Source organism: Hemitrygon akajei, chromosome 1, assembly GCF_048418815.1.
Source record: "Hemitrygon akajei chromosome 1, sHemAka1.3, whole genome shotgun sequence".
In the NCBI taxonomy this organism is placed as follows: Eukaryota; Metazoa; Chordata; class Chondrichthyes; order Myliobatiformes; family Dasyatidae; genus Hemitrygon; species Hemitrygon akajei.
In genome coordinates this window covers 144,255,991-144,282,053 of record NC_133124.1, presented here as the reverse complement: position 1 = coordinate 144,282,053, position 26,063 = coordinate 144,255,991, and the positions used below count along the sequence as shown (strand labels likewise).

The window sequence follows — 26,063 nt, the reverse complement described above, 5'->3', positions numbered from 1 at the left end:
ACTTTATTTCAATGCTAAATGGGTTGAGTATAGAATGTTCTAATATATAATAAGGTGCGTGGTTGATGGATACCACTAGTTACCTATGGAGTTAGGTTCGCATAGTTTAGCTGCTCCTCCATAGAGTGGATCAGCACAAGCTCCACAGTTCTTTGTTTTGATTAAGGGAGGGGCAATTCAAGAGTTCAAATGTCTATATGTGTAAATGTAGAATGTGTAAATGTGTAATGTGCAAATGTGTAAATGCTTTTTATTTTTCTATATGTATGTCATGCACCAACACAGCAGTAATATTTCTTACTCCTTTTCCTAGTATAATTGACATGTACTATTTATGGAACAAACAAGCACTCAGAATATCTTTAATATAAAGGTCACGAGCTGGAATGTTAGGGGACTAAACAAGTTAACCAAACTGAAACAGGTCATGAATAGGATCAAACAGCTTAAGTCCAAAATAATTTTTCTTCAAGAAACCCATCTGACAGTTTCAGATATTAAACTGGTATGGAATAGATGGCCTGGACAACTATGCTAGAGGTGCACTTATTCTTATTCATAGAACGATACCATTTCAAATTATGAAAACAATTCAAGATTCAGCCAGAAAGTATGTTATTGTGCAAGGTATGTTAAGGTATGTTATGTTATTCTTTCACATTAAACCTAGTCAGTATATGTGGCCCAAATGAGGACAATCCTAAATTTTTTTGAAGATTTCTTCCTTACTTTGTCCACTTTACGAGGCTATTATGTCATTGGAGGAGACTTTAATTGCACTTTGAACCCAGTAATGGATCACTCTACAGGCTGTGATACCTACAAGGTACAAACTAGAAAATTAGTAAAACAATACATTGTGGATATAAATTTGGTTGAAGTATGGAGAGAACAAAATCCTGGCAAAATAGAATACTCTTGCCATTCAAGTATATGTAAATCTTGTTCTCGTATTGATTATTTTCTTGTCTCAAGACAGCTCTTATCAAAGATTAAAAGTTGCTGATATGATAGCATAGAAATAAGCGACTATGCTGCTATTTCATTAAGTATTCATATAGAGAAATTTATTCACAGTCCCCCTAACTGGCAATTTCAGGTGAGATGGCTACAAAACCCAGACTTTGTTAAATTTGTGGAAACTAAGATAGATAGTTATTTTGAGTTAAATACAGATCAAACTAGTGCCAGCATGAGATAGGAGGTATTCAAGGCATATATTAGAGGAGAAATCATCAGTTATACAAGCTCCAAGTTCAAACAATAAAAAATAGAGATGGGAACTTTGGAAAAGCAATTTAAATCTTTAGAGATAGAACTAAATGAAAGGATTGATCCAACAAAACAAAGAGATCTGCTACTTTTGAGAGCCAAATTTAATGAATTATCTGCTGATAAAGCTGCAAAAAGTTTAATGTGGCTGAAGCAATCTTATTACGATCAAGGAGAAAAAGCTGGGAAAATTTTGGCATGGAGAATTAAAAAAAAGTCTGACACAGCAATTAACAGTATAATAACCTCTTCAGGAAACCTAACAGTAGACCCATTGGAAATTAATAATAGTTTTAGAGAATTTTATAAACATTTATATAGATCAGGATGCCCCCAAGCCTCAGAAGAACGGGACATATTTCTTGATCAGTTTCAATTCCAGACACTGACAGAAGATGTAAAACATATATGTCAAACTCAAGGCCCGTGGGCCAAATCCGGCCCGCGGTGGAATTATCTTTGGCCCGCGAGATAATATCTAATTACTATTAAAGCTGGCCCCAGTAATCGAAGCGCCTATGGCGTATGATATGGCTAATGCTGAGTTTATTCAGGTACCAGGTTTTCAGGGTTTTTAGTGTTTATTCGGCAGTCTTGCTCGGCAGTCTTCTTCATAAGAAACGGAATTTGTAAAGTGAAACACTTTGTAGTTATAGCAGAGACTGAGACACATGAGAGCAGGCTGAAAAAACGGAGGCAACGAAAGCTGTGTTCGCATGCGTCTGACTGATCCGGCCCGGATGAAGCTGCAGTTTGCTCAATCTGGCCCGTGACCTAAAATGAGTTTGACACCCCTGAAAAAAAGAGTTCAAAAGAGGTTTAATAATTGAAGTTATCACAGGCTATCCAAAATATTAACAGTGGTTAAGCGCCAGGGCCTGATGGCCTACCAATTGAATTCTACAAATATTTCAAGAAAAATTACTAGTCCCACTCTTAAATATCTATGACGAATCTTATTGGAATGGAACTCTCCCACCCTCTTTAAGGCTGGCAATGATAACGCTGATCTTGAAGCCAGGCAAACCTCCTACAGAATGTTCTTCATTTAGACCAATAAGTCTAATTGGATCGGACACAAAAATACTTTGTAAAGCCTTAGCAAGGAGATAGGATCCTTATATCCCACATCTATGATCAGAATGGTTTTGTGCAAAAACGCCAAGGATTCCATAATATTAGAAGAGTTTTTAACATAATTCATGAAAAATTTGATGCTAAAGATACAGCAGTATTATCACTGGATGCTAGGCAGGCCTTAAATAGAATAGAATGGCCATTTTTTTTAATGTATTGCCTAGATTTGGATTTGGAAAGACCTTCCTTAAATGGATTCAGTTTTTATATACAAACCCAATAGCCAGTATCTTAACAAATCGTATAGTTTCTAAACCAGTCATCTTGCAGCAATCTACTCACCAGGGATGCCCTTTGTCACCGATGTTGTTTATACTGGCCATAGAACTCCTGGTTATGGCAATAAGAATGCAGATAGGCCTGTCGGGAATCCAGCTAGGAGAATAGGAACATAGAATATCCTTATATGCTGATGACGTGATTCTTTTCTTAACAAATTTATCCATCAGTATTCCAAACTTAATGCAACAGATTGAATTGTTTGGGCAGTTCTCTGGTTATAACATTAATAACTCAAAATCATCAATACTATTTTTGAACAAAGAAGAAAGACTGAAGCCAGTCATAAAAACCCCCATTTATAAATGCAAAGGAAGGATTTACCCACCTTGGTGTCAGAATTACCCCCAAAATTAAAACAATCGTCCCAACAAACTATGACCCACTAGTGGACAAAATGAAAGATGTTGGATCAATGGATAACAATGCCCATATCAATGATTGGCCGTATAAACATGATCAAAATGAATATATTACCAAAATTTCTATACCTTTTTCAATCACTTCCTCTCCCACTACCAAAATCATTTTTTGATCAGCTTAATATTATTTTTAGTAAATTCATTTGGAATAATAAAAAAGGGGAGGGCTATGGCTCCAAACCTGAAATGGTGTTATTGGTCTGCTCAGTTATGTTCTACATTGATTTATTTCTCAATGGAGGTCCTTCCAGCCTGGGTGAGCATTGAACAGGCATCAGTACCAAACCTCCCATCAAAGCTCTATCTATACTCTGCAGACCCAAGAAATCTAAAAAGAACAAAATGCTATTTCCTCAAAAATACTATTGACATCTGGTGTAAAGCACATCAGCATATTAAAGATACTCCTCCCATCTCACGCTTCAGATTCAGATTCAGTTTATTGTCATTGAGAAACCACAAATGCAATGCGGTTAAAAAATGAGACAACGTTCTCCGGAATGATATCACAAAAAAGCACACGACAAAACAGACCACACAAGAAAAACCACATAATGTTTGGTAATCCTCAATCCAGAGTCCAGAGAGGCTGCTGCGTATCAATATCGGGCTACCATCTTAGCACGTTCCCTGGAAAGGAACTCCAAGTCCATCAGACAAAACAAGACTACCCAGACACACTAAGTCAAGAGACCAGCACTACCACCCAACAAACCAAAAACCTACACAAAACCACATAGTTATAGTTAACATTTAGTTGCAACAGTGCAGACAATACCATAATATGGGGCAGTACATACTTCAGGGCAGGAGAGCAGATGGTGGTTTCAGAATCTGGGCAGACAAAGATGTGCAGAAAATAGAGGACTTTTGTATGAATGGTAATCTTATTACATTTGATCAATTGTGTCAGAAATACTATATCCCTAAAAAAAAAACACTTTTTAAAATATGTGCAACTGAGACAGTTCATATTATCAAAATATATATGGTGGCATCCATCGGTCTCGAGAGACCATGGATCTGTGTCTGGAGTTTCCAGGGCGCAGGCCTGGGCAGGGTTGTATGGGAGACCGGCAGTTGCCCAAGCTGCAGGCCTTCCCCTCTCCACGCCACCGATGTTGTCCAAGGGAAGGGCACTAGGACCCATGCAGCTTGGCACCGGTGACGTCTCAGAGCAATGTGTTGTTAAGTGGGGGCCTGAGCAGGTTGCGGGGCACAACCTGTCAGAGGAGAGGGATAGGAAGGGGGAGAGTCCTCTGGGCGGGCCACAAAACTCCTAGGCAGGGCCTGGACCTCCCAGGCAGGAACACGGGGGCCTGAGCAGGTTGCGGGGCACAACTCATCGGCAGTGAGGGATGGAAAGGGGCAGAGTCCCCCGCTGGGCAATGGCAGTCCGGCCAGGCTTGCCCGACAGAGGCAAGGGATAGGAAGGGAACTAGGTCCAGGGTGACTGCCAGACTTACTCGAAGAACTTATCTTTAACGAGCGGAACTCCAAGCCAGGGCAACCGGAGGAACAGGATAGGCAGGACGACCCCCCCAACTCCACTCAGTCCCAGAGCCCCCTATATACACCGCCAGCTGATGGGTATCAGGTGCGCCTCCTAGAGCCTCAACAAGCCACGATGATCCCCAGGTGTGACTAATTGGGCTCAAGGACGAAAGGAGGGATGGCTACAAGACCCAGAGTCCGTGGACCGGATCAAGACCCGGAATGCGGGCTCTGGACTGGACCATAACAGGCGGAGAGGTTTGCTAAGTCTATTGGGGAGAGTTTAAACTAGGATTGCTAGGGGGTTGGGAACCAAATTGAAGAGACTGGGGAACAGGCAGTTGGCTCACAAATAGAGAAAGCTTGGAGACAGTGCGAGAGGGAGGACAGGCATGTGATAGAGAAGGGACGCGCTCAGATCGATGGTTTGAGATGTGTCTATTTTAATGCAAGGAGTACTATGAACAAAGCAGATGAACTTAGCGTGTGGATCAGTACTTGGAGCTATGATGTTGTGGCCATTACAGAGACTTGGATGACTCAGGGGCAGGCATGGTTATTTTGAGTGCCAGGCTTTAGATGTTTCAGAAAGGACAGGGAGGGAGGCAAAAGACCAGAAGAAGCTGCAGACGATCGTGAACATAGCCCAGCACATCACACAAATCAATCTTCCATCCTTGGACTCACTTTACACCACACGCTGTCAGTGCTGCCAGGATAATCAAGGACACGACCCACCTAGCCAACACACTTTTTGTCCCTCTTCCCTCTGGCAGAAGGTTCAGAAGCTTGAAGATTCGTATGGCCAGATTTGGGAACAGCTTCTTTCCAACTGTGGTAAGACTGCTGAACGGATCATGACCCAGATTTGGGCCGTACCTTCCAAATATCCAGACCTGACTTGCACTACCTTACTTTCCCTTTTCTATTTTCTAATTATGATTTATAATTTAAATTTTTGTTATATTTACTTCTATTTGTACTTCAGGGAGCACGAAGCGCAGAATCAAATATCGCTGTGATGATTGTACGCTCTAGTATTAATTGGTGACAATAAAGTAAAGTAAAAGAGGTGGGGGTGTGGCACCGTTGATCAGAGTTAGTGTCACAGCTGCAGAAAAGGAGGAACTCTTGGAGGGATTGTCTACAGAGTCTCTGTGGGTGGAAGTTAGGAACAGGAAGGGGTCAATAACTCTACTGGTTTGTTTTTTTACAGACCACTCAATAGTAACAGGGACGTCAAGGAGCAGATAAGAAGACAGATTCTGGAAAGGTGTAATAACAACAAGGTTGTTGTAGTGGGAGGTTTTAATTTCCCAAATATCGGTTGACATGTCCCTACAGTGAGGAGTTTAGCTGGGGTTTGTTTGGTGTGTTCAAGAAGGTTCTTGACACAACATGTAGATAAACCTACAAGAGGAGATGCTGTACTTGTTCTGCAATTGGGAAATGAACTTGGTCAGGTGTCAGATCTCTCAATGGGAGAGCATTTTGGAGATAGCAATCACAATTCTATCTCCTTTACCATAGCATTGGAGAGGGATAGGAACAGAGAAGTTAGGAAAGCGTTTAATTGGACTAAGGGGAATTATGAGGCTATCAGGCAAGAATTTGGAAGCATAAATTGGGAACAGATGTTCTCAGGGAAATGTACGGAAGAAATGTGGCAGATGTTCGGGGATACTTTTGTGGAGTTCTGCATAGGTACATTCCAATGAGACAGGGAAAGGATGGTAGGGTACAGGAACCATAGTGTACAAGGCTGTTGTAAATCTAGTCAAAAAGAAGAGCTTACAAAAGTTCAAAAAAAAAGGTAATGATAGAGATCTAGAACATTATAAGGCTAGCATGAAGGAGCTTAAGAAAGAAATTAGGAGAGCCAGAAGGGGCCATGACAAGGCCTTGGTGAATAGGATTAAGGAAAATTCCAAGGCATTCTATAAGTATGTGAAAAGCAAGAGGATAAGACATGACAGAACATGATCAATCAAATGCGACAGTGGATAACTGTGTATGGAAATGGAGGAGATAGCAGAGGTATCATTAGGAATAGTCAGCATGCCTTTGTCAGAGGCAGGTTGTGTCTTACATGCCTGATAGAATTTTTTGAGGATGGGACTACACACATTGATGAAGGTACAGCAGTAAATGTAGTGTATATGCATTTCAGCAAGGCATTTGACAAGGTATCCCATGCAAGGCTTATTGAGAAAGTAAGGAGGTATGGGATCCAAGGGGACATTGCCTTGTGGATCCTCAGAGGATCGCCCTCAGAGGACAAAGAGTCGTAGACAGGTCATATTCTGCATGGAGGTCAGTGACCGGTGGTGTGACTCAGGGATCTGTTCTGGGACCCTTCACTTCATGATTTTTATAAATGACCTGGATGAGGAAGTGGAGGAATGAGTTAGTAAATTTGCTGATGACACAAAGGTTGGGGATATTGTGGATAGTGTGGAGGGCTGTCAGAGGTTACAGCGGGACATTGATAGGATGCAAAACTAGGCTGAGAAGTGGCAGATGGAGTTCAACCCAGATAAGTGTGAGGTGGTTCATTTTGGTAGGTCAAATATGATGGCAGAATATAGTATTAATGCTAAGACTCTTGGGATTGTGAAGGATCAGAGGGATCTTGGGGTCCGAGTGCATCTGACACTCAAGGCTGAGTCTGTGGTTTAGAAAGCATACGGTGCATTGGCCTTCATCAACCATGGGATTGAGTTTGGGAGCCGAGAGGTATTGTTGCTGATATATAGGACCTGGTCAGACCCCACTTGGAGTACTGATCGCCTCACTACAGGAAGGATGTGGAAACCATACAAAGGGTGCAGAGGAGATTTACAAGGATGTTGCCTGGACTGGGGAGCATGCCTTATGAGAATAGGTTGAGTGAACTCGGCCTTTTCTCCTTGAAGCGACAGAGGATGAGCGGTGACCTGATAGACGTGTATAAGATGATGAGAGGCATGGATCGTGTGCATAGTCAGAGGCTTCTTCACAGGGCTGAAATGGCTGGCATGAGACAGCACAGTTTTAAGGTGCTTGGAAGTAGGTATAGAGGAGATGTCGGGGTAAGTTTTTTTTACTCAAAGAATGGTGAGTGCATGGAATGGGCTGCCGGTGATGGTGATGGAGGCAGTTATGATAGGGTCTTTTAAGAGACTCCTGGATGGGTACATGGAGCTTAGATAAATGGAGGGCTATGGGTAACCCTAGGTAATTTCTAAGGTAAGGACATGTTTGGCATAGCTTTGTGGGCCAAAGGGCCTGTATTGTGCTGTGGGTTTTCTACGTTGCCAAAAGCTCCCAATAGTGTGCGTCTCAAATAGCCTCTGACAACCAAGTCCAGCTCCTGGCCTTCACATGTGGTTTGGTTAGTAAGCCCTGCAGAGCTATTTTTACTGACAGGAGAAGGGGCAAAGAGGTTCTGCAACACTTCCTGGAGAGCAAAGAGCATGACAAGGATTAGAAGTAGTCATTGGTCATCGAGTGCAACCAAGGAAGATCCCAGTTTGTGACAATTGCTTGCCCTACTGTACACAGACTTTCAAAGTTGAAAGAGTGGAACTGCCCCAGTGCAATGGCTTTTCCCAGTTTAAAAGTTCTCTCACTCAAGTCTCCTGTCATTGTTAATGAGAACAGACAACCAACCACTAATCAATGTAGGAATTCATCCAGTGTACACTGCCATGTATCTTGCAAATGAACCCAACCAGTGCAAACATCTAATGCATACAGATAACGGACTTCCTTCATGCAATGCTTTCAATGACTGCATCCTCCGACCCTTCATTTTCATTGTAAAATTCAAGGTGATTGTCAACAACTTCAAATTCTACATAGTTCCTAACCTGAAGCAATGAAATTATAAACACGAGAAAATCTGCAGATGCTGTAAACTCAAGAAACACACACAAAATGCTGGTGGAATACAGCAGGCCAGGCAGCATCTATAGGAAGAAGTACAGTTGACGTTTCGGGTCAAGACCCTTCGTCCTCAAGACCCAAAACGTCAACTGTACTTCTTCCTATAGATGCTGCCTGGCCTGCTGTGTTCCACCAGCATTTGGTGTGTGTTGCAATGAAAACATTTCATTTTCACTCCCGACCCTTTCTGGCATCTCCAAATCTGAAAGCTTGAAACCACGGTGAGCAAAACAGTTCAGAATTGTCTTACTTCTTGATTTTGAACAACTATCAGTGACAAAAATCACTGCATTTTGAACACAAACATACGCAAATGGCACTATTCAAAAATTGTCTGCTCTAAGTACGTTGTAGTGTTTAACAGTCGAACCAGTGCACATAACTGATATTAGTTAGAAGCTATTTGGCAACAGCTGCCTATCCCAATTAAGCAGTATAGTGTCCCAAATAAACTAAGGGAATCCCAGCTTTTTTCTCGATTAGTATTTATTCTGTAAGAGTTTCCCAAATTAGCAGCTGCCTCGATTAACTGATGGCCTGAATAACCAGAATCCACTGTATCATAAAGTTACCATGCTTCATTTCTGAAGCACTACAACAAAATCTTATCTGCACTGGAGATGAAACTGTAAGGCTTGTAAACCTTGATCTGAAACGTCAAGGGTGATAAATTATTAGGATGGTTGAAGGAGGCCTGTCGTATGTAATTGGTAAGATAACATTGTAACTTCATAATAAAACAATAGTATAATGTCAGGCATTTGAATGTTAAATCAGTTCATAGTAAACTATGGTTAATAAGAACCTCTTTAACTGCATAATAAATGTCTGAAATAAACTGATGGGGAGAGAGGCCAGACAAAAGCACTGGAATTTTTAAAAATTGTGCTGACTTCTATAATTAGAAACTGAAATTTTCAAAATAATATACATTAATGGGCAAAATAGCCTTCACAGGTCCTTGCCTCCCTGTATTTACTAATGAATAGAAACCTTTCAGATTTGAAGTATTTATTGTGTGCAGCCTATGTAAAGGTACATTTTAGAAATGATGTAGAAACCTAATGTCCTGGGATTGTGTTTACAAACTTCTGGTAACTGTACTGTGGGTTACATAAATACCTTACTGACAGACTGCCGAAGAGTGAAGATAAAACCAAGATTGAAACAGCGGCAACAGCTAAGTGCATTACATTACAAGTGATGACTAGCCGCAAGCTGCTTTTTCTGCTTCTGAGATAGACACACAGACACAAGGAGTATTATGTGAAAGTTTAGCTTCTGTGCCAAGTCAGGGCAGCTGAAGGAGTATTGGAGTAGCAGCAATGAACAGGGTAGATGTTGTGTTATAAGATACAATGATGGATGGTGACATTTGACAGGGAAAATGAAAGGATGAATTATGAAAATCAGAGTAAGATGTAAGAGTGCTAAATGCTCCGAGTATATGCAAATTAAAGTTGTGACCATCTGTTCTCCACATGGCATGTTCCTAAAGCAGCACATTTGAGTTTGGAAAATCATACTGTGGAAACACATAGCACTATACTACACAGCACAGCACAATACATGCAGATCATATCTCTCCAAATAGTAGCAGGCATGTAATAATAAAGGGAAGAGAAATACACTAATCTAATCAACTTCTGTAACAACTGCAAGTCAAGTTCATTGTTATTTAACTCTATACATGTATATAACATATATAACCATATATATATATATATATATATATATATATATATAGAAATGAGACTTTTCTTTGAACCTGGGTGTAAAGCACAGTAGTACACATAAACTACATATCACATGATAACTTATGAAGGATGAAATCTATAGATGAATCACACATAAATAACAAACTAAAGTGCATTAATAAAGTGGCCCATGAAAGCAACTGAAATTTCACGATGAACCACTTGTCTTGCTAATGGTTTCATCTTAGATTTCCAGCATTTGTAGTATTTTGCTAATGTCCAAGTTTATATTACTGATTTAAATTCATCGATGCAAGCCGATCATTGTGTTCAAGGAATCACCCTGCTTCCATAAGAAAATAAGACATAGCAGCATTTAGGCTATTCGAACCATTGAGTCTGCATCACAATCATAGGTGATTTATTATCCCTGTCAACCTCATTCTCCTGCCTTCTTCCATCAACCTTTGATAACTCAATTAATCAAAAAACTATCAATCTCTGCTTTAAATAGACCCAATGATTTGGCCTCCACAGCCATCTGTGGCAATGAATTCCATTGATTCACCACCCTCTGACTAAATGTACCTATTAAATAAATTCCTCTAATTCTTTTTCTAAATGGACGTCCTTCTATTTTGATGCTGTGTCCTGGACTCTCTCACCATAGGGAACACCTTTGCCGTGCCCGCTTTATCTAGGCCTTTCGATATTTGATAGGTTTCATTGAAATTCCATGCACCCCCCCACCACCGGCATCTTTCTAGACTCCAGTGAGTACAGGCCTAGAGCCATCAAATGCCCTCGCATGTTAATGCTTTCATTCCCAGAATCCAATCTTGTGAACCTCCTCTCAACCCTCTCCAGTGACAGTGCATCTTTTATAGATAAGAGAACTAAAACTGCACACGTGCAGTCTGATTAATGCCTTATAAAGCCTCAGCATTACATTGTTACTTTTATATTCTACTCTTCTCGAAATGAATGATAACATTGCATTTGCCTTCCTTACCATGGACTGAACCTACATATGAACCTGAAGAGTATCCTACATGAAAACTCCCAAATCCTTTTGCACCTCTGATGTCTGATTTTTCTCCCTATTTAGAAAATTGGCAATGCCTTTATTCCTTCTACCAAAGTGCATGACCACACACATCCCAACACCATAATCCATCTGCCACTTCTTTATCTGTTCTCATAATCTTAAATCCTTCTGCAGACTTCCTGCTTCAACAATACCTGTCCCTCCACCTATCTTTGTATTGTTCACAAATATGGCCACTTCCTCTTGTGACAATATTGACTGCTTTCGGATTAAAGGACCATGGCTACCCAGCTCTATCAATTACCTTGTTAAGTGCTAATACTCAAATATTTGGAAGGATGTTCAACAGTGTGAGAATTGAACCAGATTTTCTTTTGGGGATTTTTGAATTTTAATGGGGTGTGCTTGGCAAGCTAGATGCTGAGATGACACCTCCCTGGCAAAGGAGTTTAGGACTAATGGGTATAGACTCAGGATGATGATCATCCATTTAAGCCTGAGATGGAGGAATTGCTTCTCTAAAAGGGTTGGTGACTCTTTCACATACCCTATTCCGGAGGGCTGTGAATTTATGAAGCATTTTTAAAGCCAAGAAAGATAGATTTTAGATTTTAAAAGAATTGTAGTCTACTGAGACCATATAAGAAACTGGAATTAAAGCCAAAATCAGATCAGGCATGTTTGTAATGAATGGAGTATCAGGCTTGCAGAAACGCACACCATTTTTGTCTTATTTCTTGTTTCCTTTGGAACACAATTTAGACCAGGGAATGAACTTAAGACTTTTCATGCTGTTATGTCTAAATTGATTGGTTTTAGTTGATCACCGTATCAACCTGTTGATAACTGATTATGCTGGACGGCAATTTTTTTTTCCCGAAAGTGTCGCTTCCTCAGAAATTATTTGAGGTTATGACAGACCACTTGAGGCTAAACACAGATATAATTTCAGACTACTTGTATAACATAGGAATTTGGAGAAACAAGAAATTAACTTTTATTGACTATAGTGTGTTTAATTGCAACACAGTACTGATGCTTTGCAATAGTTCAATGAAGCTAAAAATGTTTGCTGATTACTTTCGTTTGAACTCAGCGTCTGAGGCTAAGAAAAGTGTGGCACATAAGTGATTAAGTGTCCAACAATAATCAGCCAGCATTGATGGATTCCAGTTGCCGACACTATTTCTCCATGATTGCAACATCTTGGTAAGCCTTTTATCATGCTCATCACTGACAGTGCCAAGATTTGCACGGAAGAAGTCTAAATGGGAGCACAGAAAATTAATCTTTAGTGACATGTTGCACCTCATGGTTTTGTATGCTTGAAGCATGTTGTCAATCAGAGGCACATAGATTGGTGTTCTGTAGTTGCCAAGAAAATTTTCAACAACATCCTTGAATGCCTTCCATGTGATTTTCTCTGGTCCCATCAGAAGTTCTTCGAATTGCCTGTCATTGATGACCTGTTTGATTTATGGACCAACAAAAATGCCTTCTTTAATCTTGGCATCAGTTATTCTGGGAAACATCTTTCTCAAATATCAAAATCCTTTACCGTCCTTGTTCATTGCTCTCACAAACATTTTCTTAAGCCCCATTTTAATCTGAGGTTCAGGAAAAATATCTTTGTTGGGTCTACAAGTGACTTATGTGCCACACTTTTCAGCCCTGGAACCAATTGCTTATGGAATGACCAACCCTTTTTAACATAATGAGAGTCTTGAGCATGGTTGTTCCATTCACAAAGGAAACAACAGGACTTGGTGTATCCGAGCTGCTTTCCTAGCATCAGTGCTACTACTTTCAGATTACCATAGATGTTCCTGTTGTAGTTGCTATACTGTATGTGTTTCAACAAGACTACCAGATTTCAGTAGTTTTCTTTCATGTGTACGGCATAGTTAATTGGCATTGAAGGGTGGACATTGTCGTTTCAGGTTTAAAACTGGGGAGTCAATAAAAAGGTGGCAATGTTGTGGGTCATGCTGGCAATCCAAAGCATGGCTGGACAAGGTAGAAAACTTTTCAGCTTACATTGTGGGCAACATTTTAATTAACTTTAATTATGAACTGAAATAATAGACATAGACCATTCCAAAGAATGCGGAGTGTGATGGGGAAATTTCATGGTGATTTTCATGATCAGCAGCCCATAATCCGTAAGACATACCTAAAAGTATCCAAGAAACGAAATCTTTGTTGTCCACAGTGTTAGTTGAATCTATGGAATATAACACAAGAAGGAATATATTAGAATAATTAGACTTAAAAGCTGAATATATGATGTCAGGTTTGCTGTATTGTCACTTTATGTAATTTCTTATGATTCAAGATTGTTTAAGAAGAAATAATTACTGTAAACAGAATCTATAAAAACGACACTAACATCCATTAACTTAGGTCAAAACCTCTTTGCAAAATGTGAGCTAATTTTCTTCCAATTCACAAATGATCATCAATATTCAAGATATAATATTGAATACCTTGCATTAATTTAGTAATTATATGACTTTCTTTAATATTTCTAAACAAACCGAGTTTTCACTCTGAAATATTCACATTCATCTAAACCATTCCTTTGGATTATTGTCTTATAATCAACTTATTGTAAACCATTACAGTCTGTGGAACTCTAATGTGTTATAATTAAACAAAACTGAAGCAATCCTTTCTTATTTATGAAACATTGACTCTGACATTTTATTATTCTCTGCTCTATGTTATAGCATCTCATTTCATTTTAATATATTTTGCAGGATGTGGGAGTCATTGGCAAGCCCAGTGGTTATTGTCCATGCCTAATTGTTCTTCAAATGAGCAGCATAATTTTGAGGTCAGTAAGAATCAATCACATTGCTGTGGGCCTGAACAAATATTGGTTTGACAGATACTTGGATGATCAGCTAGGTCTGTTTCTGTGCTGAAATTGAACAATTACAACACAGAGACAATTCCTTATTCAGTATCAGAGCTCTGGAATTGAGCAAGGGAATTTATTTCTTAAAGGGGATTGGTGTGCTAGAGAAGTTTTTTTTTAAATGATTTTGCTAATCTGATTCCAAGAAGTGATTGAGTAGGCTAGGCCTGGATTCTGTAGAGTGTATTGGAATGTGGGGAAGTCTCATCAAAACTTACAAGTAACTTAGTCCACTCAAACAAAGATTAATACATTTCTGGATACGTATAGAGATAGAATAGGAAATTAACACTGAAAGCAGTGTGACCATGATTAAACAATAAACAAGAAACTGGAGGAACTCAGGAGTCATTTATGGAGGGAAATGGATTGTTGATGTTTTGGGTCAAGACCTTTCACCTGGAATGGCAAAGGGTCTCAGCCTGAAATGTCAACTGTCCATTACCCTCTATAGATGCTGCCTGACCCACTGAGTTCCTCCAACTCCTTGAATGTTCCTCCAGGTTTCAGTAACTGTGATCTCAAAGGACTTAATGTCTAATCCTGTTCTCTGAAGAAATGACTCTACATCTCTTTTGTGAAAGTCCTCTCCTTCTGCCTAGATTGTGGCCCCTGTTCATAAATGCTTCAACCAGGGGAAAACAGAGTTCTGCCAACAGTCTTGCCCAGTACCAAGAGCCTGGTATCCAGGGGACCAAGCCACAACCACCTGTTCCCACCTTCACCCATCCAGCCTCTGCCTACCCTCATGATAGGTTGTGGCCCGTGGAGGAATTAAAATATGAAAGAAAACATTCAAGTCAAGTGGGTCAAGGACAGTGGAAAATGACAAACCAATTGTCTTTGTTCTTGCTATGGGGTTGAAGGAATGGAAAGTGTCATTTTGTGAACTGAAGCTGTTTGGCTTGATCAATGTTTTACAGACAGACAGACATACTTTATTGATCCCGAGGGAAATTGGGTTTTGTTACAGTTGTACCAACCAAGATTAATGTAGAAATATAGCAATATAAAACCATAAATAATTAAATAATAAGTAAATAATGCCAAGTGGAAATTAGTCCAGGACCAGCCTATTGGCTCAGGGTGTGACACAACGTGGACACAATGATGCTCCAGGTAATCTGCTGGGCCAGAGATCATTTCCAAATAAGAAGTCAAGTGTTCCTTGATATAATATATCACGCTGGTTTGTGCATGCTGGTGTCTGTGTCTGCCCTGAGGGATTCCAGCTGGTTGCTGGTTTGGTAACTGAGTTTAAACAAATTGCCAGTTGTCACTTCTGGACCAGAGCTAATAAGGTGTTAAAGGCCAGTCAAAGGACCCATTGCCAATAACACTAAAAGGCAATATTTGATCTAGTAAGTAACAGTTATAAAAGCAGAGGTGTTCAGATGCAAGATAGCTAACTCCCTCCAGAGACTCATCATTGCAAGGAAGAACTGACACGCCAGGAGCGGGGAGAAGAAAGGATCGAAAAGGAAATTCCCTATTCAATGTTATAAATTGGAAAAGTGGTCTGAGTGAGTTGAGTGAGTACAGTGGCATCAGCAGATTTATGTTTTAAGTTGCTGGCCTGGGGTCAATATGGTTACACAAGTTGTTTATGCAGAGACAATAAAGCACAAGCTTTGATTATTTAAGAGTTGCGTAGTGAGTTTCCTAACCTAGTTCCACTGACAACGGTTAACAAGGTTACTGTTGTATACTTAACATTTGGGTAATATTGTAAATATATTGTTTGATTAAGTATCCTTTGTGGTTTACATAATTCATTATGGGATATATGTATAAAAGTACTCACATAGCATTTGTCATCACATGAAACTTGCAAACAAATGCAACAAAGTAGGTGACATACAAAGAGCATGTTGGGCAGTCAAAAATAAATGGACTACACAGGAAAGAGAAAAAGCTAAAAAAAAAATCAAGTTGCAGTTTCAAAAAGAGCACTAATCTGCATGCTGTTGATGAAAAATCTGATTATGATGTAAGTGACACAGCTCAAAGTTCAAAATACAGTACATTTATTATCAAAGTATGTATACATTATACAACCTTGAGATACAGGCAGCCAAAAAACACGAAACCCAATGAACCCATTAAAAAAAAATCCAACAAACACCCAATGTGCAGGAAGAGAAAAACAACAAATTATCCAAACAATAAAAGCAAGTAAACAACATTCAGAACAAAAAATGAGTCCATAGACACGAAGCCCAGAGCAGGCTCACAGCTTCAGCCTCAGTGCAGAAAAGAGTGAAAAAAAACTTTGCAAAGCAGTGAGCAGAATTGGCTTGACCCTTTCCTCCGGTCCCAACACTCTGCCTTTTCAATCCATCCAGCCCCCTGCTGAAATCGTACAAACATCAGGTCATTCCTCGCTCAGAGATCTGGGCCCTGTCACATCGATACGCTCTGGGCCTGGATCCTGGGCCACGTTCCAAATTGGCCCGGCACTAAGATCAATCAAACTTTGCTCTCGGTTTAGGTGGACGAGTTCCAAAACTCCTCCACTCTGCTAATTCAAACTCCGTCTCTGACTCCGACCACTTCTCCTCATACATGCCTCGGCCTCACTCGCATGGCATGCCTCGACCCTTGAATCAACTTCTTTTTTTTACACAAAAATGCTATTAATAAAGTATTAAGGACTAGTAGCCTTGAGATTTATAATGTGAAAACTTACAATAGACAGGCAATATAGCTTACACCAGAAGTTAACAGCACATTAATTAAAATGGAATTAGACATTTGCTCAACTGTTTCAGTCATTCCACAAAATGAATTCGAATGACATTTCAAAGATACTGAACTAAAGCCTGTGGATATCTAACTAAGAACTCATACCGGAAGAAAGATACAGTGCCTATAAAAAGTATTCACCACCCTTGGTAGTATTCATGTTTTATTGTTTTACAACAATGATTTGGCTTTTTTGACACTGATTAACAGAAAAAGACTCTTTCGTGTCAAAGTGAAAACAGATCTCTATAAAGTGATCTAAATTAATTACAAATATAAAACACAGATTGCGCAAGTCTTCACTCCCTTCAAGTCAATATTTAGTAGATGTACCTTTGGCAGCAATTACAGCCTTGTGTCTGTGTGGACAGGTCTCAATCAGCTTTGCACATCTGGACTCTGCAATTTTCCCCCATTCTTCTTTACAAAACTGCTCAATCTCTGTCAGATAGCATGGGGATGATGAGGGAAAAGAGCTTTTTAAGTCCAGCCACAAATTCTCAATTGGATTGAGGTTTGGACTCTGATTTGGCCACTCCAGGACATTAACTTTGTGCTTTGGCTTTATGCTTGGGGTCAAAACAAATCTGGAAAACAAATCTTCTCCCAAGTCGCAGTGCTCTTGCAGACTGCATCAGATTTTCCTCTAGGATTTCCCTGTATTTTGCTGTGTCCATTTTGCCCTCTACTTTCACAAACCTTCCAAGGCCTGCTGCAGTGATGTGGCCATCACCATGTTTCGTGGCAGGCAAGATGTGTTTTGGATGATATGTGGTGTTTGGCTTACACCAAAGTGTTTAGTTTGGTTTCATCAGACCACAAAACCTTGTTCCAGCTGACTTCAGAGTCCTCCACATGTCTTCTGGCAAACTCTGGCTGAGATTTTGTGTGAACTTTTTTCAACAGTGGCTTTCTCTTTGCTACTCTTCCATAAAGCTGCGACTGGTGAAGCACCCGGTAAACAGTTGTTGTATGCGCAGTCTCTTCCATCTCAGCCACTGAAGTTTGTAACTCCTCCAGAGTTGTCATATGTCTCTTGGTGGCCTCCCTTATTAGTCTCCTTGCACGAACAGTTTTTGATTGTGGCCTGCACTGGGCAGATTTATAGCTGTGTCATATTCTTTCCATTTCTTGATGACTGACTTAACTGTACTCTAAGGGATATTCAGTGATCTTGAAATTTTCTTGTATCCATCCTCCACCCTCGAATTCATGACTACAGATCGGGAAATGGCATTAAACAAAGCAATATGAAATGGCTATCTAAAAAGTTAAAGAAATGGTGATGTCAGACAATGTACTCACACATAAGGACCCACATTGTCCATTGTAGCTTGCCATGCATTGTTTAGGATGCCAACATGTCCAGAAGAAAAGTGTCCAGCACTGTTAGAACTTACTGCAGTCCCAAAGTCAACTCCTACAACCATCATGGAGGTCCATAAGACCATAAGACAAAGGAGCAGAAGTCGGCTATTTGGCCCATCGAGTCTGCTCCGCCATTTTATCATGAGCTGATCCATTCTCCCATTTAGTCCCACTCCCCCACCTTCTCACCATAACCTTTGATGCCCTGGCTACTCAGATACCTATCAATCTCTGCCTTAAATGCACCCAATGACTTGACCTCCACTGCCACCTGTGGCAACAAATTCCAAAGAATCACCACCCTCTGGCTAAAAAAATTTCTTCGCATCTCTGTTCTGAATGGGTGCCCTTCAATCCTTAAGTCATGCCCGCTTGTACTAGACTCCCCCACCATGGGAAACAACTTTGCCACATCCACTCTGTCCATGCCTTTCAACATTCAAAATGTTTCTATGAGGTCCCCCCTCATTCTTCTAAACTCCAAGGAGTACAGTCCAAAAGTGGTCAAACGTTCCTCATATGTTAACCCTCTCATTCCCGGAATCTTCTCTGAACCCTCTCTAATGTCAGCACATCCTTTCTTAAATAAGGAGCCCAAAACTGCACACAGTATTCCAAGTGAAGTCTTACCAGTGCCTTATAGAGCCTCAACATCACATCCCTGCTTCTATACTCTATTTCTCTAGAAATGAATGCCAACATTGCATTCGCCTTCTTCACCACCAACTCAACCTGGAGGTTAACCTTAAGGTTATCCTGCACGAGGACTCCCAAGTCCTGTTTCATCTCATACTTTGAATTCTCTGCCCAGTTAGATAATAGTCTGCCCGTTTATTTCTTCTACCAAAGTGCATGACCGTCCACTTTCCAACATTGCAATTCATTTGCTAATTCTTTGCCCATTCCCCAATCTATCCAAGTCTCTCTGCAGACTCTCTGTTTCCTCAGCACTACTGGCCCCTCCACTTATCTTTGTATCATCAGCGAACTTAGCCACAAAGCCATCGATTCCATAATCCAAATCATTGATATACAACGTAAAAAGAAGCAGCCCCAACACGGACCCCTGTGGAACACCTCTGGTAATCAGCAGCCAACCAGAATGGGATCCCTTTATTCCCACTCTCTGTTTCCTGCCAATCAGCCAATGTTCTATCCATGTATGTAACTTTCCCGTAATTCCATGGACTCTTATCTTGTTTAGCAGCCTCATGTGCGACACCTTGTCAAAGGCCTTCTGAAAATCCAAATACACAACATCCATTGCATCTCCCTTGTCTAGCCTACTTGTGATTTCCTCAAAAAATTGCAATAGGTTTGTCAGGCAGGATTTTCCTTTAAGGAAACCATGCTGAGTTCTGCCTATCTTGTCATATGCCTCCAGGTACTCTGTAACCTCATCCTTAATAATCAATTCCAACAGCTTCCCAACCACCTATGTCAAGCTAACAGGTCTATAATTTCCTTTTTGCTTCCTTGCCCCCTTCTTAAATAGCGGAGTGATATATGCCTTCCAGTCCTCTGGAACCATGCCAGAATCTATTGACTTTTGAAAGATCATTGCTAATGCCTCTGCAGTCTCCATAGCTACTTCCTTTAGAACACAAGGGTGCATTCCATCTGGTCCGGGAGATTTATCTACCCTTAGACTATTCAGCTTCCTGAGTACTTTCTGTGTCATAATTGTGACTGCGCACACTTCCCTGACACCCTTGAGTGTCCGGTATACTGCTGATGTCTTCCTCAGTGAAGACTGATGCAAAATACTCGTTCAGTTCCTCCACCATCTCCTTATCTCCCATTACAATTTCTCCAGCATCATTTTCTATCGGTCCTATATCTATTCTCACCTGTCTTTTACTCTTTATATACTTGAAAAAGCTTTTAGTATTCTCTTTGATATTATTTGTTAGCCTCAGTGTAGTTGTGTAGTTTTTGTATTGTTCATGTAGCACCATGGTCCTGAAAAACGTTATCTTGTTTTTAATGTGTACTGTACCAGCAGTTATGGTCGAAATGATAATAAAAAGTGACTTGACTTGATTTCCTTTCATAGTTCATCTTTTCCCTCTTAATGACCTTCTTAGTTTCCTTTTGTAAGCTTTTAAATACTTCCCAATCCTCTGTCTTCCCACTAATTTTTGCGTTTTTGTATGCCCTATCCTTTGGTTTTACTTTGGCTTTGACTTCTCTTGTCAGCCACGGTTGCATCCTTTTTCCACTCGAAAATTTCTTCTTTTTGGAATATATCTGTCTTGCACCTTCCTCACTTCTCGCATAAACTCCAGCCACTGCTGCTCTGCTGTCCTTCCCGCTAGTGTCCCTTTCCAGTCAACTTTGGCCAGTTCATCTTTCATGCCACTGTAACTTCCTTTACTCCACTGAAATACCGACACATCGGATTTCTGCCTCTCTTTCTCAAATTTCACAGTGAACTCAACCACGTTATGATCACTGCCTCCTAAGGGTTCCTTCACCTCAATCTCTCTAATCGCCTCTGGTTCATTACACAATACCCAATCCACTACAGCCGATCCCCTAGTAGGCTCAACAACAAGCTGTTCTAAAAAGCCATCTCGTAGACTTTCTACAGATTCTCTCTCTTGAGATCCAGTGCCGACCTGATTTACCCAATCCACTTGCATGTTAAAATCCCCCACAATTATCATCCACTGCCCTTCTGGCAAGCCTTTTCTATTTCCTGTTGTAATTTGTAGTCCACATCACTGCAGCTGTTAGGAGGCCTGTATATAACTGCCATCAGGGTCCTTTTACCCCTGCGATTTCTTAGCTCAACCCATAAAGATTCTGCACCTTCCGATCCTATGTTACCTCTTTCTAATGATTTAATATCATTTCTTACCAATAAAGCCACGCCACCCCCTCTGCCTACCTGCCTATCCTCCCGATACACCGTGTATCCTTGGATGTTCAGCTCCCAGAGACATGCATCCTTTAGCCATGTCTTAGTGATGGCCACAGCATCATACCTGCCAATCTGTAGCTGCACAACAGGATCATCCACCTTATTCCTTATGCTGTGTACATTGAAGTATAACACCTTAGGTCCAGTATTTGGTACTTTCTGCTTTGATTGCACTGCAACTCATCCCAATGGCTGCAAATCTGCCCCATCACCTGCCTGACATCTTTACTGCTCACTATCTTAGATTTATTTCTGTTTTCCTCCTCCTCCACTCTATCATTCGGGTTCCCATCCTCCTGCCAAGTTAGTTTAAACCCTCTCTAACAGCTCTATTAAACCTTCCCACCAGGATATTGGTCCCCTTCGGGTTCAGGTGTAACCCGTCCTTTTTGAACAGGTCATACTTCCCCCAGAAGAGATCCCAATGATCCAACAATCTGAAGCTCTGCCCCCTGCATCAGTCTCTCAGCCACGCATTCATCTGCCTGATCCTTCTATTCTTGCCCTCGCTAGCACGTGGCACAGGTAGCAATCCTGAGATTACTACACTGGAGGTACTGCTTCTCAGCTTCCTTCCTAACTCCCGGAAATCTCTCTTCAGGACCTCCTCCCTTTTCATATATATTTCATTGGTACCAACATGTATCAAGACAGCTGGCTGCTCGCCCTCTCCCTTCAGAATATTCTGGATCTGATCCAAGACATCCGGTACCCTGGCATCTGGGAGGCAACACACCATGCGGGTATCTCAAACACGAGGAAATCTGCAGATGTTGAAAATTCAAGCAACACACACAAATGCTGGTGGAACGCAGCAGGCCAGGCAGCATCTATAGGGAGAAGCGCTGTCGATGATTCGGGCCGAGACCCTTCGTCAGGACTAACTGAAAGGAAAGATAGTAGTCAGTCCTGACGAAGGTTTTCGGCCCGAAACGTCGACAGCGCTTCTCCCTATAGATGCTGCCTGGCCTGCTGCGTTCCACCAGCATTTTGTGTGTGATGCGAGTATCTCTATCAGGCTCACATAATCTCCTGTCTGTTCCCCTGACTATGGAATCCCCTATGACTACCACAATGCACAACAGCGCCAGGCTCAGTGCCAGAGACCCGGTCACCATGGCCGCCCCATCAGGTCATCCCCCTCAATAGCATCCAAAACGATATACTTGTTGCTGAGGGGGGCAGCCACTGGGGTGCTCTCCACTATCCGGGCATTTCCCTTCCCTCTCCTGACAGTCACCCAGTTTTCTGACCCCTGTAGCCTAGGGATGACTACCTCCTTGTAGCTCTTGTCTATCACCTCTTCACTTTCCCTAATAAGCAGTCAGTCAGCAAGCTGCAGCTCCAGATCCCTAACACCATCTCTGAGGAGCTGCATCTCGGTGCACCTGGGACAGATGTGGCCATCAGGGTGGCTGGAGGTCTCACAGGATTCCCACATCTGACACCCTGAACAAAGCACTAACCCTACAGACATGCTACCTAATTCTACAGGAATGAAACAAGTTAAAATAAGTCCTCTCACCCACTGAACTTACCAAACACACAAACTTTTTAAACCGTTAGCTCGTACCGTTAGCTGTGCGGGCCCTGCTGTTCCTCCGTCTGTCGGGGCCAATTCGCCAAGGGGAAAAAAAGACCTACTTCTAAGTTAATTAGATTAATTAAAGGAGCTGACCTGCCTTACCTGACTGGGATCAAGCTCGTCCTCAGCCTCTGCTCGCCGAAGCCTCTCAAGCCAAAGTCTTCCTACTCCGTTAATCTGTTCGCTTTTAAAACTTTCCCGCTGTCTCAGAGGCCGACCTTCACATGCTTGCGCAGTCGTGTCCCGTTCAAACTGCCGAAGAAATGACCTTCCCCCTTTCAATCTGCTCACTTTTTAAACTCTCCCACTGTTTCACAGCCACAAGTGTCTCCTGCCAAGCAGTGTGACCGCACTTGTCAGGAAAGATATTCCACAAAAGTAACAAAGTAGGCCTGAATGGAACAATTTGAAATTTTCAATGCTGTGTATGTCTATAGAGGGTATAGTAATTGTATCATTTAGTACACTGTACACATATATTAAAGTTGAGATGCATTCTATAGTTGGTTGGAGTTCATAGCTAAGCAGGGAGGAGTGTTGTATATTTAATATTTCAGTATTATTTGAGAAATACTGTAAACATATTGGTTGATTAATCATTCTTTGTTGCTTATATAATGCATTGTGGGATATATGTAAAAGTTCATCAATGGAACATCTCATCATGCCATCACATCATAACTGCACACCTTGATTAAAATAAAAATGAAATTAGAAACATAATTCCCAGTTCCTTATTTCTATTTCAAGTAGTTTTACATGTTCGAGTAACAAAACATAACAGAGACTGACCTGAAGCATTTGTTCACTCTCACCCTCTGGGCACACAAATAATTTTTCTCTCGCATTGCCAACTTCAACTCTTCAACAGATTTTGAGCACAAATGGACATCTGCACTACCTATCCAATGCCAGAACCCAAAGGACACGCACCATCCATCCAAGCCCAAAGTCGCAGAGCCCATGTAGCAACAGCCCAGGCCCAAGCCCCAGCAAGCGCACCATCCATCCAATCCCAGAGCCCACATAGCAACCACCCAGGCCCAAGCCCCAGCCAGCGCACCATCCATCCAATCCCAGAGCCCACACAGCAACCGCCCAAGCCCAAGCCCCAGCCAGCGCACCATCCATCTAATCCCAGAGCCCACATAGCAACCACCCAGGCCCAAGCCCCAGCCAGCGCACCATCCATCCAATCCCAGAGCCCACATAGCAACCGTCCAAGCCCCAGCCAGCGCACCATCCATCCAATCCCAGAGGCCACATAGCAACCGCCCAAGCCCCAGCAAGTGCACCATCCATCCAATGCCAGAGACCACATAGCAACCACCCAAGCCCCAGCAAGTGCACCATCCATCCAATCCCAGAGACCACATAGCAACCGCCCAAGCCCCAGCAAGTGCACCATCCATCCAACGCCAGAGACCACATAGCAACCGTCCAAGCCCCAGCAAGTGCACCATCCATCCAACGCCAGAGACCACATAGCAACCGCCCAAGCCCCAGCAAGTGCACCATCCATCCAACGCCAGAGACCACATAGCAACCACCCAAGCCCCAGCAAGTGCACCATCCATCCAACGCCAGAGACCACATAGCAACCGCCCAAGCCCCAGCAAGTGTACCATCCATCCAATCCCAGAGACCACATAGCAACCGCCCAAGCCCCAGCAAGTGCACCATCCATCCAACGCCAGAGACCACATAGCAACCGCCCAAGCCCCAGCAAGTGCACCATCCATCCAACATCCGAGCCCTAGAGCTCACACACCATCACCCAACGTCGGAGTCCCAAAGGGCACGCACACCAGCCAACGCAACACCAGAGTCCTAGAGAGGGAGCACACCATCCATCCATCAAAAACCAGTCCCAGAAGGCGAGCGTACCACCCACCCAACGCCGGAGCCAGAACCGATCGCGGTTGAAAGCCGTGACGTGACATGACGTGACGTCAGGTTACCCTGCTCTCCTGCGGGCTGTGACGAGCGCCAATGGAGTATCATGAAGCCGAGCAGGGCCGGGCCGAGCCGAGCCGAGCCGAGCCGAAGAGGCGGTTGAATCGGCCGAGGCCGCTCGCTTTGGGTTGATTGGTGAGCTTTTACTTTGAGGCAGGAAGAGGGGGGGGGAGCTTTCTCATACTCCAGCCCCCTGCTCAGGTTTTGTATGTGTGTTGGGAGGATCATTTCGTGCACTGAGTGGCTGCAGAAAGCAATCTTATTTTTAACCTCCACCCCGTGTGTTATTTTTACACGATCTGCCGCATGATGTCGACAGACAGAACAATGGATATTCTCAGCATTGCGGGGTAAATGCTGACCGCAGGGAATAAGAGTGCGTTTTCTTTTTGCAATCGTCCAACAATTACCCCTCATCATTAGCCTTTTGCCTCCCATCACCCTTCCCCCACCCGTAAGAAGCTTTTACTTTTAATTAGACGAACGATCATAACAGCTTGGCGGGTTGAGGGTTTGCGAAGATTTTCCATTCCCTCCCTCTGAAGATACTGTGAAGGTATTTTATCCTTTCATTTGTGGAGCCCAGCTGCGTTTTTATTGGAAAAATGGAGGCTGTTATAGGGAAGGAATGCAGTGCGCTTGGTGGATTATTTCAGACCATCATCGGCGACATGAAGGTAGGTGTCTTTCTATCCAATATGACCCTTAAGCAAATTAAATTAAATAAATTAAGCAAAAGGTTGTATTTGTTTTTTTAATTGGTAGAACCCTGATTGTTTCTATGCAAGATAGCATTGGCCAGTAGATACAGTGAGTTAATGGTAGGCTGTTGTGATGGAAACAGCTCTGTGTACTTTACAGGATTCCGATGATATTAATGCGATGGTGAATTTTAAAAATAACCAAATTTTACAGTCAAACACACACAGAATACTGGAGGGACTCACTAGGTCATGCAGCATCTATAAAGCGAATAAACAGTTATTGTAATAAACTAAATTGTACAGTAAAATGCTTTAAACTCGCTGGCGTTCAGTTTGTTAATCCTTTTCGACGTTAATCATTTTGCAAAGAACAGTACAGTAATCAGTTCGTAAACTGCACCTGTCACTTTCTAATAGCATGCATACTGTACATAAGTGGATTGCTTCGCTTTCCGTGCATATTCCATGCACAGAGGTGGATCATGAATCGCCTATTTCAACTGTAGAAATAAATATCCTTAAGCAATTTGATTTGCAGTGACCGAATATTTAAACTGCAGTGCTACAAACGAATTCCTTTTAA

General features: G+C 41.9%; 1 protein-coding gene and 1 long non-coding RNA gene across 9 annotated transcripts in view; one reads left to right on the top strand and one right to left on the bottom strand.

The window, feature by feature from the left end:
• Positions 1 to 1,358: 1,358 nt before the first annotated feature.
• On the bottom strand, positions 1,359 to 24,908 carry LOC140731244 (uncharacterized). 2 transcript variants are annotated; one of them, XR_012099757.1, is made up of 4 exons: positions 24,715 to 24,908; positions 13,450 to 13,500; positions 2,692 to 2,784; positions 1,359 to 2,066 (listed from the first exon to the last, which is right to left on the bottom strand). It is a non-coding gene; the product is annotated as an uncharacterized lncRNA (long non-coding RNA). The 2 variants fall into 2 exon arrangements; XR_012099756.1 differs by lacking the exon at positions 24,715 to 24,908 and adding an exon at positions 23,613 to 24,708.
• Positions 24,797 to 26,063, top strand: part of LOC140731223 (protein MTSS 1-like) — a 306,022-nt gene continuing 304,755 nt past the window's right edge. For 2 of the 7 annotated variants that reach the window (XM_073052740.1, XM_073052720.1), the window contains exon 1: positions 24,799 to 25,453. In XM_073052740.1, coding sequence (XP_072908841.1) covers positions 25,382 to 25,453 — 72 coding nt within the window. In that variant the 5' untranslated portion in view covers positions 24,799 to 25,381. Of the gene's footprint in view, positions 25,454 to 26,063 lie in introns of all 7 variants that reach the window. The other 5 variants (XM_073052731.1, XM_073052711.1, XM_073052761.1 and 2 more) reach the window with 3 other exon arrangements.